General features: G+C 33.0%; 1 protein-coding gene across 2 annotated transcripts in view; it reads left to right on the top strand.

The window, feature by feature from the left end:
* The window catches only part of LOC139517960 (transcription initiation factor TFIID subunit 9-like), a 28,973-nt gene extending 5,317 nt beyond the window's left edge, over positions 1-23,656 (top strand). Inside the window, exons 2-7 of one of the 2 annotated variants that reach the window (XR_011663247.1) lie at positions 3,587-3,723; positions 7,763-7,903; positions 20,373-20,457; positions 20,840-20,965; positions 23,117-23,346; positions 23,395-23,544. Coding sequence is in view for 1 of the 2 variants with exons in the window: in XM_071309521.1 (XP_071165622.1) it covers positions 3,587-3,723; positions 7,763-7,903; positions 20,373-20,457; positions 20,840-20,965; positions 23,117-23,277 (650 nt within the window). In the remaining variant the exon portion in view is untranslated. Of the gene's footprint in view, positions 1-3,586; positions 3,724-7,762; positions 7,904-20,372; positions 20,458-20,839; positions 20,966-23,116 lie in introns of both variants that reach the window. The other variant, XM_071309521.1, reaches the window with a different exon arrangement.
* Positions 23,657-26,491: the final 2,835 nt, after the last annotated feature.

The raw sequence follows: 26,491 nt of genomic DNA, 5'->3' as shown, positions 1-26,491 counted from the left end.
ACAACAGTATCGTAACTATATCCCCTTTTAATAAGTCTATTTAAAGGTTTTGTTAGTTTCTGAGGAGAATACTGACATTTTTGTGCTTTATAAAGAATATTTCCATAAAATTTTGGATGTGAAATACCTGAACGTATAAGATGTCTGCATGTTGAGTTATATTTACGAATTATTTCCTGTGCATATCAACAGGAAATTACGATTCAATTTTTTTTCTAGGAGTTATGCCCCTTTGAACTTATTTGCTTCAATGTACTTCTGCAACAGTTTGTCATCTCAACTCCTTTGAAAACACACAACAGAATTTCATGAAATTTTGTAGATAATGAGGACATACTATGTAGATGTGTATATTGACAGGAAATTATTATTCAGTATTTTTTCTTATACAATTTTTTTTTCTTAAACTTATTTAATTTCTCCAATGACAATGTGGGGACGTGGGGTATGTGAGCACTAAGGTTCTTTAATTTTTTTAAAATTTAAATCATGTACATCATGTACATGTAAATAGAAAAAAATTGATTGATTAAAAATATTTGAAGTAGGACAGAGATCTGCTGGAACCCCTAGACTCCTTTATTGTCATCAGAAAAAAAAAAACAGAAACCATATGTTGTATAAATTAAAAATATGTATCATTATCTTTGACATACATGTATGAGAGCAACCTTTGTCTTGCAATTATATTCTTCAATGTATCAAACTATTTAAGCTTTATAACTTACATTTTGTACTACATGTATGACAATCATGTGCAAATGAAAAAAGAAATTCATTAAAAAAAAATGATGTATCGACCAATGACTGAAATGAGTGATAATTAAATCACTTGTTCTAGCAGTATCCCTGAATGTTTACTGTTAATGAGTTATAACACTTAGATTTGGACCTTTAAATTTTGATAAGGTGATAATGAAATGAATACTTACCAAAATCTATTCAGATTTTAAAACAATATTCATGATATTATGAAACATAAAATGCAGATCACATTCAGTTTGAATTTTGGTGAAATGCATTTCCAGTTAAAAGTTTTCTGTCGGTGCAAATGTGAGTAGCACTGTGAAGGATAATTTTATGGTCACTGTACATGTCTCTCCTTTAGTCCCATTTTCAAAATAAACTGACAGCTTGATAGAAAGCTTGCATTCAATGTACATGACAGTAAATTCCAATAAATTTTCCTCACATTCCCTTGACCCTGCTATACATTATATTGGTTTAAAAAAAAATATGGGAATTGTGGAAATTTGACCATTTTCTTATTGTATTGTACATGCTGTAATTAAAGCAATGGCATCTTGGGTACTCTAAGTAACTCCTGGAGACTGTTTGACAGAAAGCTCACGAACTTGATAGGATTGTAGATTTTGTAGTTGGCCATATATATATATAATATCATTATTTAGATCCTGTCATGTGTACAGGAGTTATGGGCTCCTCAGATAATGTTTTACAGAAATCTCAAATTGTAAGAAAAAGAATATGTGGTGTGATTGCCAATGCAAATATTCCATTATCTAACTGACACACAACTTTATCTATAGTGTTAACTATAAACTTTTTCTTACATTCATTTTGACATTGTAATTGTCAAAAAGTTGATATGAAAATTTGGGGACTGAGGAGGCAATACATATACTAATAAACGAGAAGACCTCGTTTTGTGTGTCGCTTCTCTTCCTTCCACACTAAATTAATCATCATGCCTCTGTGTCCTATAGGTACCATTTATAGTCCCATTTGTCATCCATTCTTATGATTATTCAGTTTGGGTTATTTTGGGAGAAAAACGGAAAAAAAATGCGTGTGAATATTTTTCCATCATTGGAAGAAATTTTAAGTCATACTAGACATCCGGTTTGCGTTTTTTCTGTACTTTGTACATACCAAAGACTAAATAACGTGTATTTGCTATCTGCTATCATTTCCAAGTTTACTATCCACGGCGGTCACTGAGTTTATTAAATAAAGAGGGTCTATATAATATGTCAATGACTGCCGTGGATCGATTAGAAAATTGAGAGTTGATAGTAAAAAGCAAATACACTTTATTTATAGTAATGTATGTTCATAATATACAGATAAACGGTAACATTATTGAAATCAATAGAAAAAAAATTATAGGAGTTTTGGAGGAAAAAAATAGGAGCCGGGCTAGAAAAACAATTGTCATGTCCCAAAGTACATTTGTACCTAAAACTTTTGATACCTTTTCTGAAATTCTTTAGTCATAAACTCTTTTACAAAAATTCATGGGGTCACTAAGTAATAACTGTATATTAAATAGAGAGAGTCTATATAATATATCAACATACCCGTAGCCAGGGGGGTTCCGGGTGTTCGAAACCCCCTTGAAATCAAATAAGCACTGTTAAAGTCAACGTTTTGTTCATATTGTGACTGTTAAAGTCGAGTTCATGAGTCCAACGAACCCTCCCTTGGAAATTCCTGGCTACGGGCCTGATCAATGACTGCTGTGGATTGATTAGTTAACTGGGAATTGATAGTTAAAAGCAAACACATTTTATTTATAGTAATGTAAATGTATGTTCATAACATACTAAACGTATGTTCATATTGAAATAAATAGAAAACAAAAAATTGGAAATTTTGGGAAAAAAGGAGAAGGGGTTGAACATGTTGAAAAACAATTGATCCTGTCCCCAAGTACCTATAACTTTAGTTACCTTTCCTGAAACTCTCCAGACATTAATTTTTTTTACAAAAATTCATCCTACAACACTTTACATACTTAGCTTTCAACCAGCTTTCGTGGGTGTGTTCTAACATTTATCATACTTGCTTAAAGTATTTCAGTTTGGGTTATTTTGGGAGGAAAACGAAAATATAGACGTCCATTTATTGTTTCTGGCCTGACTTTTTGAGAAATATAAAAGACTTCCGCTGCCCTTTAGGCCTGTTTTGAAATTAAACATAATTTGCAAAAGAACTTGGGACAGAACAATTATTTTTTTGCGTTTTTCTGTATTCTATGATCATACATACAATGTATACTATAGCTTTAGTGTATTTGCTATTTATATATATTATCAATTCCAATAGTTTTCTATTCACGGCGGTCACTGAAATATTTCTGTATACTACATACATATACTATGAATAATTTGTATAAATTTGCTATAATTTACTATAAATTCCTATAATTTACTATAAATTCCTATAATTTACTGGGGTGACTTTTAACATGTTTAATATATATCAGTGACCATTTATATGGTAATTATAGTATATATATATATATGTATGTTCATAGTATACAGAAAAACCAAAAAAGAATAAAAATCCATATTTGTAAAAAAGGGGGAGGGCAAAAAAAAAATGTGCCAAGTCTCCAAGTACCTTTGACTTTTGATACCTCTCCGGGAATTCTCCTGTTTTATTTTTTTTTACAGTTTACATACGCTCCTTTTCCCCGCGATTTCGCGGGTGTGTTCTAGTTATATTGATTGTTTGAAGTATGTGCAGTTAGGTACTTTTTTTATATATACATGTATATGTAAGACATAATATAAGTTAATATTTTTTATATGTTAATGGTTTGCATTTTTTTAACTAACAGGATATGTATCTGATATATTAGACGATGCCAGAGTATACTCCAGTCATGCTAATAAGAAAACCGTTGATGCTGATGATGTCAAGCTGGCCATACAATGTAGAATGGACCATTCCTTTACATCACCTCCACCAAGAGATGTAAATATACTTATAATTTAAAGCGTGTTATTGCCGGTAGGGAGTTGGGTTATGTTGGCATATATCTTTGATACTCTATGTTATTCTCATAGACCATTAGACCTGAACCCATAATTTGGACACTTGCTTGTGTGGTTGTTGTGTGATTGGGTAACCCGGTTGTTTTTCTCATAGATCATTAGACCTGAACCCATAATTTGGACACTTGCTTGTGTGGTTGGGTTGTTTTTCTCATAGATCATTAGACCTGAACCCATAATTTGGACACTTGCTTGTGTGATTGGGTTGTTTTTCTCATAGATCATTAGACTTGAACCCATAATTTGGACACTTGCTTGTGTGATTGGGTTGTTTTTCTCATAGATCATTAGACCTGAACCCATAATTTGGACACTTGCTTGTGTGATTGGGTTGTTTTTCTCATAGATCATTAGACCTGAACCCATAATTTGGACACTTGCTTGTGTGGTTGGGTTGTTTTTCTTATAGATCAATATCCCAGTCTTCTGTGTTACTTAATTAATTTTTGGTGTTCTGAAATGACATTTCTAGATTCTAATAAAGATATGTGTATGTCACATGTATGTGTCAGACACTCTCATGATTCAATGAGTGGGACAAAAATGCAATCACCTTTGTAAAGTAGAAATTAATGTTATTAGTATCACATTGGTTCAATTAACATGATAGAGAATGCTGGTTGCTTGGCATGTTAATTTGAAATGTAAAATTGCTGTTAAAGTTATACTTGCATACAGTACAGACAGTACATGTACATGAAGATGCTCATATTTAACCTTTTCAAGAACAGATTTATAAGAGTTATGCCTTAATTCAACATGTTCATAGACCGTTTAGTTACTCATTTGAATTTGCATATAATGTACATAAAACTAGAGATATTGTATGATTGCCAATGAGACTATATATACACAAAAGAATGAAGGACATGGTGTAAAAAAAACTACAAAGCACCGAATGGCCTTTAACAATATGTTAAAACCCTACCACACACATTGAGTATGTTATTAAAAGGTCTTGGACGAACAATGAGAAAACCCCTATCATACACTAAGAGCAAGCTATAAAAAATCCCAAGTTTTTTTCCATAAAAACCTTTTAGATTAAAAATATTCACAAGTCATACACATTTCAGATACATACACAGCGTTAGCTGTAAAAGGTACTAGATTTACAAAATTGAAAAACCCAATCGTACGAAAGGAGTAAATATAAGCTGTAAAAGTTCCTGGATTAACAATGAAAAACCTTTATCATACCCACAGTGTAAGCTACATGTATGAAACATCCTTGATGAATAAAATGGAAAACTCCTACCAGGGGTGTGGAAATGCTATGCCCGACTCGTACATTTGAACAACCGGACAAGTAATTATTTTTGTCTGGGTTGCCCATGGACAAGTAAAAAATTATAAAAGACAAAGTTCAAATCCAACAAAAATATAGAATAAATTCTAAATGTATAAAGATGTTTAATTTATGTAAAATAAATCAATGGTCAGCGAGTAAAAACAATGTTCATGACGATTAATATTACATAATACCGGAAATAGATTGATTACCAAATTAGATAAAAATAAGTATGCGAACACGAGTCCATTGACCTGGGATCGTCGATTAGGTTTTATTCATCATGACTGAAAGTGTCATTTTATATGGCCAAGTTCGGATGGAACTCGAGTTCTGACTATAGTTCCATATGAACGGTAAATAATTTTGAAGAGTAAGGACTCTAGATTACTGGAAGTACAAGGCCCCTACTCTGAATATGTTTCCATTCAAATTTGATTGGATCGACGTCATAACATCCGGGATATCGAGTCGATCTCTAGTAACCCTGCCACAATCTAGGGCTCATTGAGTTCTAATGGCGGGAAAGCTATATCCAATCATAACAGGTGTTGTATACATTATATGACCATGTCAATCCCATCTACTCTAGATATCCATCCGAACTTGGCCTATGATTTTGAATCGTTGATAGGGACTTGATAAATACTTTATAAAAAAGTGGAAAAGCCAGACAAAAAGAATAATGAGTAGAGTAAAAAAATGAAAAATGAAATGGAGGATAAGGAGTATTAAAAAAAATACGGAAGCGAGAATTTCAGACTTCGTGACTATCACTATCAGATTGCACCTGGCTATCTAGGATGGAAATTCAGAAAATAAATTATTTTTTTGTCTTTATATTTATAGATCAAAGGTCAACACTGTTTGTTGTCAGAGTGGTAAATAGAAGGGATGCTTTTATTGCCCATTAAGACAATTTTAAACAAGTGTGTCAGTTGAAAGAAACACCGATAAGTCAATAGTTTGCTAAGAACTATGTATTAGCTAACAGTGAAATACATCAATATTTATTGGGACCATTAGGGCAAGTAACTTTTTTTCCAGACAAGTGAAATTTACAGTTTTACTTGCCCAGGTACAAGTGCCCACAGCAAATATTTCCACACCCCTGCCTACCATACACATGGAGTAAGTTATATAAGGTTCTAGATGAATAAAATGGAAAACTCCTACCATACACATACAGTAAGTTATAAAAGGTTCTAGATGAATAAAATGGAAAGCTCCTATCATACACATACAGTAAGTTATAAAAGGTTCTGGATGAATCAAATGGAAAGCTCCTACCATACACATACAGTAAGTTATAAAAGGTTCTAGACGAATAAAATGGAAAGCTCCTACCATACACATACAGTAAGTTATAAAAGGTTCTAGATGAATAAAATGGAAAGCTCCTACCATACACATACAGTAAGTTATAAAAGGTTCTAGATGAATAAAATGGAAAGCTCCTACCATACACATACAGTAAGTTATAAAAGGTTCTAGATGAATAAAATGGAAAACTCCTACCATACACATACAGTAAGTTATATAAGGTTCTGGATGAATAAAATGGAAAACTCCTACCATACACATACAGTAAGTTATATAAGGTTCTAGATGAATAAAATGGAAAACTCCTACCATACACATACAGTAAGTTATAAAAGGTTCTAGATGAATAGAATGGAAAGCTCCTACCATACACATACAGTAAGTTATAAAAGGTTCTAGATGAATAAAATGGAAAACTCCTACCATACACATACAGTAAGTTATAAAAGGTTCTAGATGAATAAAATGGAAAGCTCCTACCATACACACACAGTAAGTTATATAAGGTTCTAGATGAATAAAATGGAAAGCTCCTACCATACACATACAGTAAGTTATATAAGGTTCTAGATGAATAAAATGGAAAACTCCTACCATACACATACAGTAAGTTATAAAAGGTTCTAGATGAATAAAATGGAAAACTCCTACCATACACATACAGTAAGTTATAAAAGGTTCTAGATGAATAAAATGGAAAGCTCCTACCATACACATACAGTAAGTTATAAAAGGTTCTGGATGAATAAAATGGAAAACTCCTACCATACACATACAGTAAGTTATAAAAGGTTCTGGATGAATAAAATGGAAAACTCCTACCATACACATACAGTAAGTTATAAAAGGTTCTAGATGAATAAAATGGAAAGCTCCTACCATACACATACAGTAAGTTATAAAAGGTTCTGGATGAATAAAATGGAAAGCTCCTACCATACACATACAGTAAGTTATAAAAGGTTCTGGATGAATAAAATGGAAAGCTCCTACCATACACATACAGTAAGTTATAAAAGGTTCTAGATGAATAAAATGGAAAGCTCCTACCATACACACACAGTAAGTTATATAAGGTTCTGGACGAATAAAAATGGAAAACTCCTACCTGTACCATACACATGGAGTAAGTTGTAAAAGGTTCTACATTGTAGATTATCACAAATGAAATAATTCAAAAGAGTCTTTTAACAAAATCATGAGGTTTGGGACATTGAATTACTATGAGTTTATTGTTTTGATTGTTTCTTAATATCTAAAGTTTGAACACGGAATGAAAGAAATAACAAAGTCAAATAGATTATGATAAATATCTAAATAACAGATTGTACATTTATGTTTCCAGCTCTTGATGGATATAGCTAAACATAAGAACAGTCAAGCTTTGCCTTTAATTAAACCTTACAGTGGACTGAGGCTTCCACCAGATAGATACTGTTTATCTGCACCCAACTACAAGATGGCCAGTCATAAAATGGTCAAAAAGGTAGGTTAACAGTACAACCAAACATTCTTGTGAAAATCATTAAATGAATATATCGAACAAACAAAAAAAATATTAAAAAAAAAGAAGATGCGAACTATGACATCCTTCTAAAAATGAAATATCAAAAGAATTTGTATCAATATTGTGAAATTCTCCATATTTAGGAAAAAGAATATAATTTTATAGTAAGATTATGGAAATGAAAATAACCAAAATATTAAAAAAAATGTCTTGACAAGCTACAAAATTGGCTGTTATAAAAAAAGGAAATGTGGTATGGTTGCCAATGAGACAACTCTCCACAAGAGACCAACTGGCACATAAATTAACAAGTATAGGTCACAGTACGACCTTCAACAATGAGCAAATTCCATAACGCATAGTAAGCTATAAAAGGCCTTGAAATTACAAATGAAAAACAAGTCAAGCAAGAAAACTATAGGTCTAATTTATGTACAAAAAATGATGGAAAAACAAATATATAACACATTTACAAAAGACAACCACTGAATTACAGGCTCCTGACTTGGGACAGGCACATACATACAGAATGTGGTGGGGTTAAACAGTCATGTTGGCAGGATTCCAACCCTCCCCCTAACCTGGGACAGTGGTGTAACAGTACAACATAAGAACAAACTATAAAAATCAGTTGAAAAAAGGCTTAACTCATGAGATGGATACAGATAGAAGTACATCTAACAAAAACACAGAGAGGACGTGGCCTGGTTCAAGTCTTTTCAAATGTTTTTTTTCTGTTCTACCAGCATAATGTGATGTAAAAGAAATTATCAAGTTGATATTTAAGTATTTAAAGACAACATTTTATTTAAAGGTTATATTTAACCGGATTTTTGTGACAAAAATGTCGGTTATTGATTTGGGGATGTACGGCGGGCGGGCGGGCGATCAGGCTGTTGGGCGAGCGGCAATCAAATGTTGTCCGTGCATTAACTCATGAACCGTTCAACCAAAGCTTTTAAAATTTTAATATGTTATTCCTGACAACTATACGAAGGTCAAGTTCAATAATGGCGATTTTGACTTTTACCGTTCAGGAGTTATGGTTCTTGAAAGATTGAATTGTCCGTGCATTTACTCATGAACTGTTCTACCAAAGCTTCCCAAATTTTAATATGTTGTTACTAATGAAAGAATGGAGGTCAAGTTCAATAATGACGAATTTGACTTTTACCGTTCAGGAGTTATGGTTCTTGAAAGATTGAAAAATGGAGTTTCCAGTCATGTCCGTGCATTTATGCATGAACTGTTCTACCAAAGCTTCCGATATTTTAATATGCTGTTACTGATGACAAAATGGAGGTCAAGTTCAATAATGACGATTTTGACTTTTACCGTTCAGGAGTTATGGTTCTTGAAAGATTGAAAAATGGTTTTTCCCGTCGTGTCCGTGCATTTTCTCATGAACCATTCAACCAAAGCTTTTGAAATTTTGATATGTTGTTACTGATGACAAAATAGAGGTCAAGTTCAATAATGACGATTTTGACTTTTACCGTGCAGGAGTTATGGTTCTTGAAAGATCGTAAAATGGCGTTTCCATTCAGGTTGTTGCATTTACTCATGAACCATTCAATCTAAGCTTTTCAAATTTTAATATGTTGATACTGATGACAAAATGGAGGTCAAATTTGATATTGAAGATTTTCACTTTCACCATTCATCAGTAATGGTTCTTGTGATATTGCCAGGACACAAATAAATGTTAGTAAATCCGGTTTGCTGTCGTTGTGACAGCCTCTTGTAAATTTATTAGATTTAGTAAAAAAATATTTGAAAGTTCATGGTCGTAATAGATATGCTTAAACTTATAAACTGTTTTATTATTTTGTACTTTTAACTTAACAAATTAACTGTTGCTATAAATTCCCCTGTATCATGTAGGAATATTGTTTGTGCCAATACGTAGTACAATTATGTCAGTAGTCTATTATGTAAGTTCAACTGTCCATGCTGTTGGCAGCAATTTCAATTTAGAAGACAAAATTTTCGTATCTTTTCAATTTGGAGGCAGGGCTTCAAATGAAGCGGTGGTCCGAGGTTGCCAGCTTCCACTTTTGCAGTCAGACTTTCGACTTGGTTACTAGCTACGCCCGACCCTCAACTTGAAAATTAAAAAAAAAACTTTGCAAACCTTTTTACCAAAGTCTCCTTATAAACGATATCAAAACTTATTTTCATCATTATTATTCATGACACCAATGTTCATTTTGTTTAACCACTAGCTTTATACAGAAAATCGCCGACAAATAATGTGTAAATTCGAGTAAAATCGTATCTGACAAAAACAGCATTGAAAACAAAATGGCTGCCGATTATTAGGTAGCAATACACAGTTAGGAGTTTAGTTGCGCATTTTGGCCCCTGTGGATTTTTTAAATAGGAATGTTATTACTTCAAGCGATTGAAATTCTACTTTTAGCCAAATTTTGGGGAAATATGTGACATCTTTTCCCCCCTTTTAGCAATATTTCATAACAAATAAATGCAGATTGTTGCCATGGATACACCCAAAAGAAATGATATTTTACCATTTTATATACTGGATATAAAATCTATGGAAGATTCTGAATACATACATATGCCCATATATGACACAAACAGTAAGCTTGATATTGAAAGAAAGCAATGAAAAGGGGATGGTAAAATTTATAAGGGCAAATTTTAATAATTTTTCCTAACTGTTTATTGCTACCTTATGGCATACTTACCAAGCTCAGAATTGTATAATTTAAGACTTTTCATGCCACAAATCTATTGATATTTAGATTCTAAATCAACTTCTGAGAAAATTAAGTGTTTAAGAATGACAATACATGTTAATTTTATTGTTTACAGTCCTTAGCAACCAAAATTGGACTTTTTGACACAAGGCTTATATTTATACTCTATCGGCTTAACTCATGCTTCTGATGGATTGGGCTGCATGTAGTAGCCTAAGTATTGAACGCGTTGGGTTTTTTTTGCGAATATATCAAATTATTGTTTTAATCAAGATTTCATGTGCATTTTGGCATATTTTAAATGTATAGTTAAATCAGAAGTAAGAAATTGATTCACTATCACCAAGTTTTTTAATCAAGTCTTTGGAATGCAATAAGCATAAAGATTGACATTTTTATGCTTGAAATTGCTAAATTTTGTACTATTTTGCATCATCAGAGATCTTATTAAGATTTTAAACATTAAAAATCTGACAAAAGAAGTATACTTTTTAAGATTTTGCTAAACATTGAGGTAGAGACAAGATTTTACACATTGACTTGGCACCTTTCTTTAAAATCAGTTTTTGTCGCGTTTCAGTGTCAACTGCTAACCTTCATAAAATATTCATTACTCAACCAATTTTCAAAAAATAAAAGGCCATTTTGCTCGATTTAGCTAGCAGAACACAGAAAATAAGTTAAAAGGGAAAATTTAAAAAAAATATTTACTATTAAGGTAGCAATACACAGTTAGTAGTTTAGTTTCGTATTTTGGCCCCTGTGGATTTTTCAAATAGGAAAGTTATTGTTTAATTAAATTAATTTTTAGACAGCTGAGTGCTAATTTAGCCTTCAAAGATGGTTTATAAGAGCATCAAGATTATTTTTAACATGTTTTATGGGCTGTTTTCTGTTTGACAATCCGTATGTTCATAGCTAGAACGGCCATTGGTCCAGAAATTAATGTAATGTTTACAAACACTTTTTTTCTACACGAAGTTTTTGACGCAATTTTACAAAAAAATGAGATGAAAGACATATGATTTTCATTGGATTTGCTGAATGATATATGTACACCGTTTCAGAAAAGGTATTACTTCAAGCGATTGAAATTCTACTTTTAGCCAAATTTTGGGGAAATATGTGACATCTTTTCCCCCCTTTTTGCAATATTTCATAACAAATAAATGCAGATTGTTGCCATGGATACACCCAAAAGAAATGATATTTTACCATTTTATATACTGGATATAAAATCTATGGAAGATTCTGAATACATACATATGCCCATATATGACACAAACAGTAAGCTTGATATTGAAAGAAAGCAACGAAAAGGGGATGGTAAAATTTATAAGGGCAAATTTTAATAATTTTTCCTAACTGTTTATTGCTTCCTTACAATACTGGATTCGATTCCGGAAGCGGATAAGGGTAATTCTGGGTTTTGGCCATCAACTAAAAAAAAATCCAGACATGTGACAAAATACATCTATGCATGGTAAATAAATATAAACACCAGAATTGAAAACCAAAAGATGTATGTAAAAGAAATCAAAAGCAGAAAATATTTTGTACAGAAACTCAAAATTACTTTTTGACAAATTTTAATGTCAAAATCCAATACAATGTGACAGCTGGGAACAGTATATCTAACAATATATATGTTCCTGGTGACAGTATAAATTTTCTTTATCAGTGATAAATGTTGGTAATGCATGTTAGATGCTTTTAAAGTGTAAACATAATACAGCAATTTCAATGGGTATTTTTTTTCTAAATTTTGATGGGTCAGTTGAAATAGCTGGAAGTTTCTTACTTTATTTTCACAAACTAGATTATATGATACCTGAATGTAAGCAAATCATATGATATATAGGTGGAGTCCTTTGGGCCACTCTACCCCCTTCCTATTTGAAAACTTTGAAACGGATGAGATCCCCACCCCTCAACCATATACATTCATGTATAGGACTAATCAAATGAAATACAGGGGAAGTCCCTAGGGTCACCCCACCCCCTCCTGTTTTAGAACTAGGAAACAGTCGAGATTCCCACTCCTAAACCATATATATATATATATATGTATGGGACAATATGATAAATCAAATGAAATATAGGGGGAGTCCCTGGGGGTCACCCCATCTATCCTGTTTGAGAATTTGCAAACGGTCGAGATCCCCACCCTTAAACCTTATATACTCATGTATGGGACAATATAAAAATCAAATGAATTATAGAGGGAGTCCCTAGGGTCACTGTACACACTCCTGTTTGAGAACTTGGAAACAGTCAAGATCCTCACCCCTTAACCATATATACTCCTGTATTGGACAAAATAACAAATAAAATGAAATATATAGGGGAAGTCACTGGGGTCACCCCACCCCCTCCTGTTTGAAAACTTGATAACGGTCAGGATCCCCATCCCTTAACCATATATATTTATGTATTGGACAATATAACAAATCAAATGAAATATAGGGGAAGTCACTGGGGTCACCCCACTCCCTCCTGTTTGAAAACTTGATAACGGTCAGGATCCCCACCCCTTAACCATAAATATTCATGTATGGGACAATATAAAAAATCAAATGAAATATAGGGGTAGTACCTAGGGTCACCCCACCACCTCTTGTGTGCATTTTGAGAACTTGCAAAAGATTGAGATACCAACTCCTAAACCATATTCATTCCTGTTTGTCATTTTAAAAAGATTGAATGACATACAAGGTTAATCTCATGTCACATATGCATATCCCTTTGCTAGACCTAACCAATATGTACTAGAAAGTCGGGCGACTATGGGAATAAATAATTATGGGAGCTTTGTTTGGGAGTCTTCGTAACAGCATTATGTTACAATTATTTCTTATTTATTATTAAATATTTATTGATGGAAAACATGAGTAGGTTTAAAGAATTTACCTTAATCATATTTTGAATTATTTCTGGTCCTATAAAAAATTTCATTTTGATATGGCTCATTTTAAAAAAAAAACAACATATCTTTCAAGCCCAAGAATGTTTGACTAACTGTTTTATAATTACCTGTCATTTTATTCCAAACTTAAACATAATGGACTTTGGGTGAAGCAGGGGTCATTTACATTTACTATGGGCAGGTCAGTCAGACCTCACCATTGATCCTTGTAGTAGTAAAAGTTTGTCTGTTTTGTGTCTCATAACTTTTGTACTGTAGAACACAAACTCAGTTTTCTTTCAAGGGAAGCAAGTCCGTTCATACTCAAGTCAACTTGAACTACTAACAGTCAACTAATACCAACTAGAAGAACTGCAATCATTGCGAACTTGTACCACTGCAAACTCATCACATTGTAAAAATATACTTGATATATATTGCTTTTGAAAACCTTGCTTTTGAAAACCTTGATAAAATATGAATTATTTGCCTTATTGATTAATTCCATTAAATGAACATAAGTGTACAATATATGAATGTTTAATGTTTGTTCAATTAAATCTTTAAAAAAAAAATTGAAGCAACATTGCCACAGTTTTCATAATTGTCGAGCCTGCAACTTTTGTTGCAGAAAGCTCGACATAGGGATAGTGATCCGGCGGCGGCAACGGCGGCGGCTACGGCGGCGGCTACGGCGGCGGCGTTAGCTAACTTCTTAAAAGGTTTATATTTTAGAAGGTGAAAGACCTGGATGCTTCATACTTTGTATATAGATGCCTCATGTTACGAAGTTTCCGTCAGTCACATGTCCAATGTCCTTGACCTCATTTTCATGGTTCAGTGACCACTTGAAAAAAAAGTTCAGAATTTTTGTAATGTTGAATTCTCTCTTATTATAAGTAATAGGGTAACTATATTTGGTATGTGCGTACCTTGCAAGGTCCTCATGCCCGTCAGACAGTTTTCACTTGACCTCGACCTCATTTCATGGATCAGTGAACAAGGTTAAGTTTTGGTGGTCAAGTCCATATCTCAGATACTATAAGCAATAAGGCTAGTATATTTGGTGTATGGAAGGACTGGAAGGTGTACATGTCCAACTGGCAGGTGTCATCTGACCTTGACCTCATTTTCATGGTTCAGTGGTTATAGTTAAGTTTTTGTGTTTTGGTCGGTTTTTCTCATACTTTATGCAATAGGTCTACTATATTTGTTGTATGGAATGATTGTAAGGTGTACATGTCTAGCGGGCAGATGTCATCTGAACTTGACCTCATTTTCATGGTTCAGTGGTCAAAGTTAAGTTTTTAAGTTTTGGTCTTTTTATCTAATATTATATGCCAAAGGTCAACTATATTTGGTGTATGGAAATATATTATGATCTATATGTCAGTCCCGCAGGTTTATTTGACCATGACCTCAATTGCACGGTTCATTGCACAGTGTTAAGTTTTTGTGTTTTGGTCTATTTTTCTTACTAAAACTATAAGTAATAGGTCAACTATATTTGTTGTATGGAAGCTTTGTTAGCTGTACATGTCTGCCTGGCATGGTTCATCTGACCTTGACCTTATTTTCATGGTTCATTGGTCTTTGTTTAGCTATCTTGGTTAATGTTAAGTTTATGTGACAGTTGTAATAAAGCTTTATACTTAGGACTATCAACATAATTTCAATGATTAGTAAAGAAGGCGAGACATTTCAGTGTGTGCACTCTTGTTATGTTTGCCTTGGTTTTTGGTTAACTGCCTACAGCGCTTACAGTGCTTTGATTTTTACTGCAAATACATTACAGGGGACCACAACATCTTTAAAGATAAAAAGGTTATGAACTTTCTTGAAAAGGACCAAAATATCATTGTTATCGAAAATAAGTTTCCTATTGTAAAAATTTATATAAATGGGAGAAATTATTTGATTCTTGTTTAAAAACAACTTCTAGTACTTCCTTGGTATTTTATGGTCACACTGGGGAACACAGCTGCCAGCAATGTAGTAATGTATGACGTAAATGTTACATTAAACTTTTAGAGAATAAGGTGATTCAAGGCTAAGTGCTTCAAAAAGAGTCAAATAGTACACAACTATATCATTACCACATCTCAACTAAAGGTCTCCTCTGAACATGTAAAGGTCATATATTTTTTAGCTCACCTTTCCTAAAAGGAAATGTGAGCTTTTGCCATCACTTGGCGTCCGTCGTTTTCCGTCGTCGTCGTAAACTATTTCAAAGATCTTCTCCTCTGAAACTACTGAACCAATTCAAACCAAACTTCATCTGATTAATTCCTAGGGTATCTAGAATAAAGTTTGTGTTTTAATTCCCATTTCATCAAAAAACATGGCCGCCATGGCTAAAAATAGAACATAGGGGTAAAATGCAGTTTTTGGCTTATAACTCAAAAACCAAACGTTTAGAGCAAATCTGACATGTGGTAAAATTGTTAATCAGGTCAAGATCTATCTTTGAGATGAATCGGACAACCCATTGATAGGTTGCTGCCCCTGAATTGGTAATTGTAAGGAAATTTTGCTGTTTTTGGTTATTATCTTGAATATTATCATAGATAGAGATAAACTGTAAACAGCAAAAATGTTCAACAAAGTAAGATCTACAAATAAGTCAACAGGACCAAAATGGTCTGTTGACCCCTTTAGGAGTTATTGCTCTTTATAGTCAATTTTTAACCATTTTTCGTAAATCTTAGTCATCTTTTACAAAAATCTTCTCCTCTCAAACTTCTGGGCCAAATAAAACCAAACTTGGCCACAATCATCATTGGGGTATCTAGTTCTAAAATTGTGTCCGGTGACCCAGCCAACCAACCAAGCTGGCCGCCATGGCTACAAATAGAACATAGGGGTAAAATGCAGTTTTTGGCTTATCACTCAAAAACCATAGCATTTAGAGCAAATCTGACATCTGGTAAAATTGTTTAACAGGTCAAGATCTATATGCCCTGAAATTTTGAGATGAATTGGACAACCCGTTGATAGGTTTCTGCCCCTGAATAGGTAATTTAAGGAAATTTTGCTGTTTTTGGTTATTATCTTGAATATTATTATAGATAGAGATAAACTGTAAACAGCAAAAATGTTCAGCACAGTAAGATCTACAAATAAGTCAACTTAGACCAAAATGGTCTGTTGATCCCTTTAAGGAGTTATTGCCCTTTATAGTCAATTTTTAACCATTTTTTGTAAATCTTAGTTATCTTTTACAAAAATCTTCTCCTCTGAAACTACTGGGCCAAATTAAACCAAACTTGGCCACAATCATCATTGGGGTATTTAGTTCTAAAATTGTGTCCGGTGACCCAGCCAACCAACCAAGATGGCTGCATGGCTAAAAATAGAACAATGGGGTGAAATGTAGATTTTGGCTTATAACTCTGAAACCGCAGCCTTTAGAGCAAATCTGACATGGGGGTAAAATTGTTTATCAGGTCAAGATCTATCTGCCCTGAAATTTTCAGATAAATCTGACAACCTGTTGTTGGGTTGCTGCCCCTGAATTGGTAATTTTAAGGAAATTTTGCTGTTTTTGGTTATTATCTTGAATATTATTATAGATAGAGATAAACTGTGAACAGCAAAAATGTTCAGCAAAGTAAGATCTACAAATAAGTCAACTAGACCAAAATGGTCTGTTGATCCCTTTAAGGAGTTATTGCCCTTTACAGTCAATTTTTAACCATTTTTCGTAAATCTTAGTTATCTTTTACAAAAATCTTCTCCTCTCAAACTACTGGGCCAAATTAAACCAAACTTGGCCACAATCATCATTGGGGTATTTAGTTCTAAAATTGTGTCCGGTGACCCGGCCAACCAACCAAGATGGCCGCCATGGCTAAAAATAGAACATATAGTTGAAATGTAGATTTTGGCTTATAACTCTGAAACCGCAGCCTTTAGAGCAAATCTGACTGGGGCACAATTGTTCATCAGGTCAAGATCTATCTGCCCTGAAATTTTCAGATGAATCTGACAACCCGTTGTTGGGTTGCTGCCCCTAAATTGGTAATTTTAAGGAAATTTTGCTGTTTTTGGTTATTATCTTGAATATTATTATAGATAGAGATAAGCTGTAAACATCAATAATGTTAAGCAAAGTAAGATTTACAAATAAGTCAACATGACGGAAATGGTCAATTGACCCCTAAGGAGTTATTGTCCTTTATAGTCAATTTTTAACAATTTTCATAAAATTTGTAAATTTTAACTAACATTTTCCTCTGAAACTACTGGGCCAAGTTCATTATAGATTAGGTCCGAGACCACAATTGTCGTCCCTTGATTTTCGTTGTTCACCAATATAGTCCCTAGTGTTGACAGTGGGTTACTTGACATTAATTTGTATACCCCTTCCAAATTTATTTCTCCATGTTTAATGCCTCAAATTGCAAATAGGGGGTTGAAATTACACTGTAAAAAAATTTGGGTCCAGAATTTTAAAGGAAAGTAGTGATTTGGTCCAGCTGAAAAAGGTTGAAAATTAGCACTTCGGAAGCTGTCAAAAGATTTCAAGACGCCCTAAACATAAAATTGTCCATATTTTGAGTTAGAGCCGATGAAGTTTTCTATAATTTTGATATAATTTGTCCCAAAAGTAGTACAACACACTGTAAAAGTTTCTTTGAGAAAGTGCAGGTGGGATTTTTTTAATTTTCATTTATGTTCTAAAAGAAATGCACTACGAAATAATTGTGTTCTCGGACCAGATAGAGATAATTGTAAGCAGCAAGAATGTTCAGTAAAGTAAGATGTACAAACACATCACCATCACCAAAACACAATTTTGTCATGAATCCATCTGCTTCCTTTGTTTAATATTCACATAGACCAAGGTGAGCGACACAGGCTCTTTAGAGCCTCTATTTTTTTTTTTTTATTTTTTTTTTTTTTTAACCTTTGGATTCAAGCGTCACTAATGAGTCTTTTGTAGACGAAACGCGCATCTGGCGTACATATAAAATTTAGTTCTGGTATCTATGATGAGTTTATATATAGAGAGTTGTCTCATTGGCACTCATACCACATCTGTTGGTTTTCTAAACTGACCAAAACCTGTCAAATATCTTTAAATCGTCTTCAAATAAGTTCTATTTCTCTACAACTAATCTGTCTGTTCTTAATCTAGTTTCATGGCTTAGATAAAAGAACTTATCAGAAAATTCAGGATATAGTTATGATATTTATCCAAGGGAAAGGATTTGAGATGAATCTGATATCGTTTATATAAGCCAGTTTACATGATGTATTATGGTATACCTTTGTGTGTCCGTCCATCTTTTTGTTCATTTGTCCGTCTGACCCTCTTCAGCTTAAAGTTTTTGGTTAAAGTTTATGGACAAAGTAGTTTTTGATGAAGTTGAAGTCCAATCAGTTTGAAACGTAGTACAGTACAAATGTTCCATATGATATGATCTTTCTATTTTTATGCCCCACCTATGATAGTAGAGGGGCATTATGTTTTCTGGTCTGTGGCTCCGTTCGTCTGTGCGTCCGTCTGTTCAGGTTAAAGTTTTTGGTCAAGGTAGTTTTTAATGAAGCTGAAGTCTAATCAACTTGAAACTAAGTAGACTTAGATATAATCTTTTTAATTTTAAAGCCAAATTAGACTTTTATCAATTATAATAAAATTGAGAAAGGAAATGGTGAATATGTCAAAGCGACAACCACCCGACCATAGAGCAAACAACAGCAGAAGGCAACCAATGGGTCTTCAATGTAGCGAGAATTCCCGCACCCGTAGGTGTCCTTCAGCTGGCCCCTAAAATATGCATAATAGTACAGTGATAATGGACGTCATACTAAACTCCGAATTATACACAAGAAACTAAAAATTAAAATCATACAAGACTAACAAAGGCCAGAGGCTCCTGACTTGGGACAGGCGCAAAATTGCGGCGGGGTTAAACATGTTTATGAGATCTCAACCCTCCCCCTATACCTCTAGCCAATGTAGAAAAGTAAAAAATAATTATAAACATGATAAAACTTATATGAACATACATTTCTCTTACGTAAATATGATAAAAAATGGGTCAAATATCAAAATGGCTGAGAATAAACTCATAGATACCAGGATTGAAATTTTATATGTACGCCTGACACGCTTTATATCTACAAAAGACTCATCAGTGACTCTCGAATCAAAAAGTGATTAAAAGGCCAAATAAAATACAAAGTTGAAGAGCATTGAAGACCAAAAGTTCCTAAAAGTTTTGCCAAATACAGCTAAGGTAATCTATTCCTGAGAATGATCATCCAAATTAATTCCACTTTTACATAAAAACATAAAGAAAAAGCCCTGATAAATCTTGATAATGGAAGTTGAATTTACCTTTTGCTAATAAAATTCTTTTATTCTACATGACAAACCCAGCTCAGTTTCATCAGACAACAAATTCATGTTTACCCAATACTTACATATTATATTAACACATACAGGACATTTATGAAGTTTTTGTCACATTTTTTTACGGAACTACTAATAAGACCTCCTGAAATTTGTTATGAGTCTTCATGTGAATATTCTTTACTTTCTAACAGATTTTGGGAACAATTTCTCTTCAATTTCCTGCTAAAGAAATACTTGAAGTGGGGTTTTATTGATGGAGCCCTTTATTGCTTGCTGTTTGGTGTGAGCCAAGGTTACATGTGGAAGGACCTACTTTGACCTATAAAGATTCACTTTTTGCTTGTTGTGACTTAGATAGAGAGTTTTCTCATCGTCACTCATACCACATCTTCTACTATCTAATAGCTCACAGTTCTACTGGTTAAGAACAGTAATTTACCTTATTTCTTTTAATAGCAACAAGCAAGGATACAGTTTGGTCTGCCTATGGGTCAACAGTTTCCAGGTTCACAGAGAATAAGCATTACACCACATGGAATTGGTAAGGTTTTATTGGTAATGGTCACACTTTGTCCCCATTTTTTAATATTTTTGTTTGAAATAACCTTTAAAACAATAATAGATAAAAACAACAAAACTGATCAGCTAGATAAGATCTACAAATGAGTCAAATGGCCAGAAATGTCAACCCCTAATTAGGAGAAATGGCATTTAATAAAAATGTTTTACCAACTCTGACTCAAGATCTTTCTATAATCTTGAAAACAAATATGGAGTTGTTTAACAACAAAGCGTTCGTTCTGTATACATGTATATCAACATGCTTTCAAGATAAAAAAAAGTTAGTCAGTTGTTATGCAAGCAGTGTATTTCTGAATGCTCCCTCCTATTGATTTAATCATTAAAAAGATGTTTTCTTTCAGGCAAATCAAGTGGTAATCCAAACCTAAGTGTTGTTACCAAAAACATGTCTGTTCCTACTGTTACCATAGTAACTAAACCACAAGCATCAACAGTGGTACAAAGACCAGCATTCAGAATATCAGCAGGTATATTAAATTTTTGTATTTATAAGCTAATGCCATAAAATATGAGCAGGCGTCAGATAGAAATTGACCTTATGCAAATGATTATCAATACATGTGCTATTTTGGGTTGAAAAAAATCTGACATGAATCATCAATACCTTGACCTCATTTTCATGGTACATTTTCAACTTACGTTTAGTTCAACTGCAAGTATGAGTTCAAATTGATGTTACGAAAGTCTTCCAAATTAGAATTTAATCACAACCAGTAAAGCAGGCAAGCTGTTTCAGTTTTGTACTCATATTAACATGATTAACACATTTAAACGTGAGCTGGAACCTAGCGCATGGTAGATGGTTCTATTCCATTCTTTATTGACTCAGTTTTCCTGCCAAGGGTTGTGGTTCCCTCAGGGCACTCAGTCTCTCTCCACTCATAAAAACTGACCATCTCAATATAGCTTATTGTGTTGGAAGTGGTCAATCATAAACTGACCATCTCAATATAGCTTATTGTGTTAAAAGTGATCAATCATAAACTGACCATCTCAATATAGCTTATTGTGTTGGAAGTGATCAATCATAAACTGACCATCTCAATATAGCTTATTGTGTTGGAAGTGGTCAATCATAAACTGACCATCTCAATATAGCTTATTGTGTTGGAAGTGATCAATCATAAACTGACCATCTCAATATAGCTTATTGTGTTGGAAGTGATCAATCATAAAACTGACCGTCTCAATATAGCTTATTGTGTTGGAAGTGATCAATCATAAACTGACCATCTCAATATAGCTTATTGTGTTGGAAGTGGTCAATCATAAACTGACCATCTCAATATAGCTTATTGTGTTGGAAGTGGTCAATCATAAAACTGACCATCTCAATATAGCTTATTGTGTTGGAAGTGATCAATCATAAAACTGACCATCTCAATATAGCTTATTGTGTTGGAAGTGATCAATCATAAATTGACCATCTCAATATAGCTTATTGTGTTGGAAGTGATCAATCATAAACTGACCATCTCAATATAGCTTATTGTGTTGGAAGTGATCAATCATAAACTGACCGTCTCAATATAGCTTATGTGTTGGAAGTGATCAATCATAAACTGACCATCTCAATATAGCTTATTGTGTTGGAAGTGGTCAATCATAAAGTGACCATCTCAATAAAGCTTATTGTGTTGGAAGTGATCAATCATAAACTGACCATCTCAATATAGCTTATTGTGTTGGAAGTGGTCAATCATAAAACTGACCATCTCAATATAGCTTATTGTGTTGGAAGTGATCAATCATAAATTGACCATCTCAATATAGCTTATTGTGTTGGAAGTGGTCAATCATAAAACTGACCATCTCAATATAGCTTATTGTGTTGGAAGTGATCAATCATAAACTGACCATCTCAATATAGCTTATTGTGTTGGAAGTGGTCAATCATAAAACTGACCATCTCAATATAGCTTATTGTGTTGGAAGTGGTCAATCATAAACTGACCATCTCAATATAGCTTATTGTGTTGGAAGTGGTCAATCATAAACTGACCATCTCAATATTGCTTATTGTGTTGGAAGTGGTCAATCATAAAAACTGACCATCTCAATATAGCTTATTGTGTTGGAAGTGGTCAATCATAAAAACTGACCATCTCAATTTAGCTTATTGTGTTGGAAGTGGTCAATCATAAAAACTGACCATCTCAATATAGCTTATTGTGTTGGAAGTGGTCAATCATAAACTGACCATCTTAATAAAGCTTATTGTGTTGGAAGTGGTCAATCATAAACTGACCATCTTAATAAAGCTTATTGTGTTGGTAGTGGACAATCATAAACTTATTGTGTTAATAAAATGAAGATTATAGAAGAACAAAGATAAAACTGAAAAATAACAACAATTTCAATATTATGATTACATCCTTTTTTCACTCCTATTGTAACAGATTTACAGTATTGTAAACAAAACAACATTGTGAGGATCCTTATTTACAGAAGTATTTTTCTGTGGATACCAACTTATTATTTTCCTTTTCTTGCTCTTGTCTTATTAGTCCCAACCAACCACTGAGTATTCAAAAACAGTACAATAAATAATGTATTAATTAATGCTGCAAATACATAAATGATTGTTTTATTGGCACTTATTATTTTATATTTTCTAGGTACAAATTTACAACCCATTCATGCCAGTCAGCCAATGTCATCTGCACTACATCCTTCAGCTTTATTATCTAAGACATTACAGATCTCCCAGTCTACAGCCTCACTCATATCTAACAATACTCTTAAGAGGAAGCATGATGATGATGATTATGATACATAACATATAACATATTGTGATACAGAACATCTTGCATATTGTCTTACATAACTTGATACATATTTTGATACAGAACATCTTGCATATTGTCTTACATAACTTGATACATATTTTGATACATAACATCACAGACATTTCCATACATAACATGACAATTATTTAAACTTTTAATATAAAGTGTAATAGACTAGATGTGTACTGCATTCATTTTGATTATAATGTAAACTTGCTAAATATTTCAAAGTTTCTCTATAAAAGATTGATTTTTCATTTGGTAGTCAGCCATAGCTTTTTTTCTCCAAGAAATGGTTTTTGCTATATTTAAAGAAACAAATGAGTCTTCAATGAATGTGATGTTAAGGAATAAAACATTTGTACATATTGACTTTTATTATCTTAAGCACCTGAGATCACCCCCAGATTTTGGTGGGTTTGGTGTTGCTTAGTCTTTAGTTTTCTATGTTGTGTCTTGTGTACTATTATTTGTCTGTTTGTCTGCTCCTTTTTTAGCCATGGCATTGTCAGTTTATTTTTGATCAGGGAGTTTCACCCCTCATTTTGTTTCAAGTCTATCTGTTGTTCAGATATGTACTACAAGGATAATTTATAAACTTTATTAAGTGAATCTTTATTTAGAATTCATCTGTTTCTAAAAGTAAAACGTATAAGGTGAAACATGTAACAGAGAACATTATTTGGTTAAGATATGAAATATTCATTTAAATGAAATCTGTATGCAAATTAAGAGACCCACTATCATTGTTTTTTCATTCTTCTGAAAAAGTCCAATCCCTCTAAAGATCTGCAGTAAATGCAATTGTCTGCAGTGGTGCTATATTAATGGTTTTTTTTTGTCAATACGATTTCCATCACTTTTAATGGATTTTGTTGCTACTGACTGGTCAGGTTCAAGGTTTGTCTACAATCAAATTGAAAAGTTAAAAAGTTATAATGTTTATTATTCACAAATAATTTGTATTTGTGTTAAATGATAAAATTGAATTTATGTCGAGGAAGGTTAGAATTTTGGTTTTAGTAAGAATACATTGAGGATGGGATCACATGAACTTGAAACTTGTTCTTGTTTTTATGAATTATGGTTTTCTAGATGGACCATTTTTGTTTTTATGCATGGGGAAAACGTACATTATGCTTGTAAAGAAGAACATTTGGTCTTGTGTTTATTGAATATGCTCTTTATCTTTGTACTATATTTAACCTTTTCCTTTAAATTTTATCCAAGTGCTACAAGTCTTGTAGACGAAACCTGTCTGACTTACAAAATCAAAAGTCTTATATCTATGATGAGTTTATTTAATATAGATGTGCCAGTTTGAATAAACTAGTATTAAAGCTGGGATTATTGAGTACACAAGAAGAACTAACAACCACAGTGGATAACAGAATATTCTCTCACATTTTTATTTGAAATTGTTGAATAAAAGTTAAACAAAGTTGGAAACAGCGTCCAGTGTTAACATGAGACAGACAAATATTTGATTTGAAAGGGAAAAAAATACTGAATGATATAGGAGAGAATTCCTTTAATGTTTTTATTTAACAAATTCAATCACACCAGATGTCCTTTACTTAGTATAGACTTCTGATCATACATATGGCAAATTGTGAAAATGCTTTACAAAAACCATTGGCATAAATAACTAAAATGGGAAGTAAATAGCATGAATGTTTTAAAGAGGATCCTAAAAAGCTTGTTAACAGCACAGCAGATACACTAACATCAACTAATGAGAGAAAATGAAAGAAATGTATAATTCCTGGAGGTGGCGGGTTTATACGATATATCAACTCACAAACATCAAAATGAAAATTGCTGAAAAACGTGTTGGATTTGTGCAAATATTTATGAATCTGCACTTAAAAGGTGCTCATATGCATTGAATCAAATTTCAAAATGTTCTCAGAATCGCCATTAATTTGAATGTCAAATAACAAACAATAACTGTTCTGAATACTCCATGTCATTTTATTGTTGATGTTTTTGTATCAATAATCTTCTTAAGGGGGCTCCTGGGTATAAATCAATTTTTACAAATATTTCAAAATGTAGGATCTGGAAACAAGCTTCACACAGTTTTCATCAATCATATTGGTTTTTGGTGGAAGAAGACTTCAAGTCTTCTGAAGACCTATGGTGCCGACTTTAAAATCATTGAACCTCCGTATGCCGCATCCGTTTCTGTGCATTACAATTTCATAACAACTTCCAATTCTTGACACCGATTTTTACACATAATTAAGCATCTGAATTATTTAATTTGTAAATTAGGATAGAAAAACAATCACTATCGTAAATATGTACCCTTTTATTAATGTAAATTATTAGATTTCGTCTCATCTACATGAACGTTGTTTGTTTACTTGTAACCGGATGTTTTTAATGAAGATATTTGTAGTACGCATGCGTGAATTTGGTATCGGGTCGACTGGCCCTGTTTACATGTTCGCCCTTGGTCTGTTCGTCTTGAGTTCTTTCGACCATATAGTATATTCGCCCTATGTTCATTCTCTTCACTCTTATCAAGGTCGTTTTAAAATACGTCCTTGCGTTTATTAAAAATATTAATATTAAGGGTATCGTTAAAAAAAACAACCTCTAAAACACGATTTAGTGAAAATCATCTGTTCCTTAATTGTTCCCAAGGTAAATCAATCGTGTTCAGCCAATCAAATTCTGTGTTTCTCATGATCAAATTAATAAGCCAATCAAAAACTTTTTCTCTGAAGATTATTCTAACATACTAGATTTTGAACTTTGTTGTTTTCATCTAGTTGTAATTAAAAATCGTAAACATGGCACTGCCGCAGGTGAATTTTCCTCTGCAAAGAGGGTTCTTACACTGCTTAAGGATAAAAGCATGGCTGATTTACAAAATTCAATGATGCAGTACTACCATAAAGATAATACTGAATAGTAGGGTTTTCACTAATTTATTGACATAATACGTTATTTTTGTATTCAATTAAATCATTTAGAGCACAATGTACTATTCTTTTTTTCACAAAGACCAACTAAAAGGTTAAGACCCCCCCCCCCCCCCCCCATTATGAGTGGTGTCCCTTAAATGAAGAACTGTCCCTAAAACAAGGGGTCATTTTACTGTTGAAAAAAAAAGAAAGAATTTTTTTAAGATTTTTAACTCAAAAGTGGGAACATTCATTATATTTGGAACAACTTTTCTAAATAAGGGGTCAA

Source organism: Mytilus edulis, chromosome 3, assembly GCF_963676685.1.
Source record: "Mytilus edulis chromosome 3, xbMytEdul2.2, whole genome shotgun sequence".
Classification (NCBI taxonomy): Eukaryota; Metazoa; Mollusca; class Bivalvia; order Mytilida; family Mytilidae; genus Mytilus; species Mytilus edulis.
This window is presented reverse-complemented; position numbering and strand designations above follow the sequence as displayed.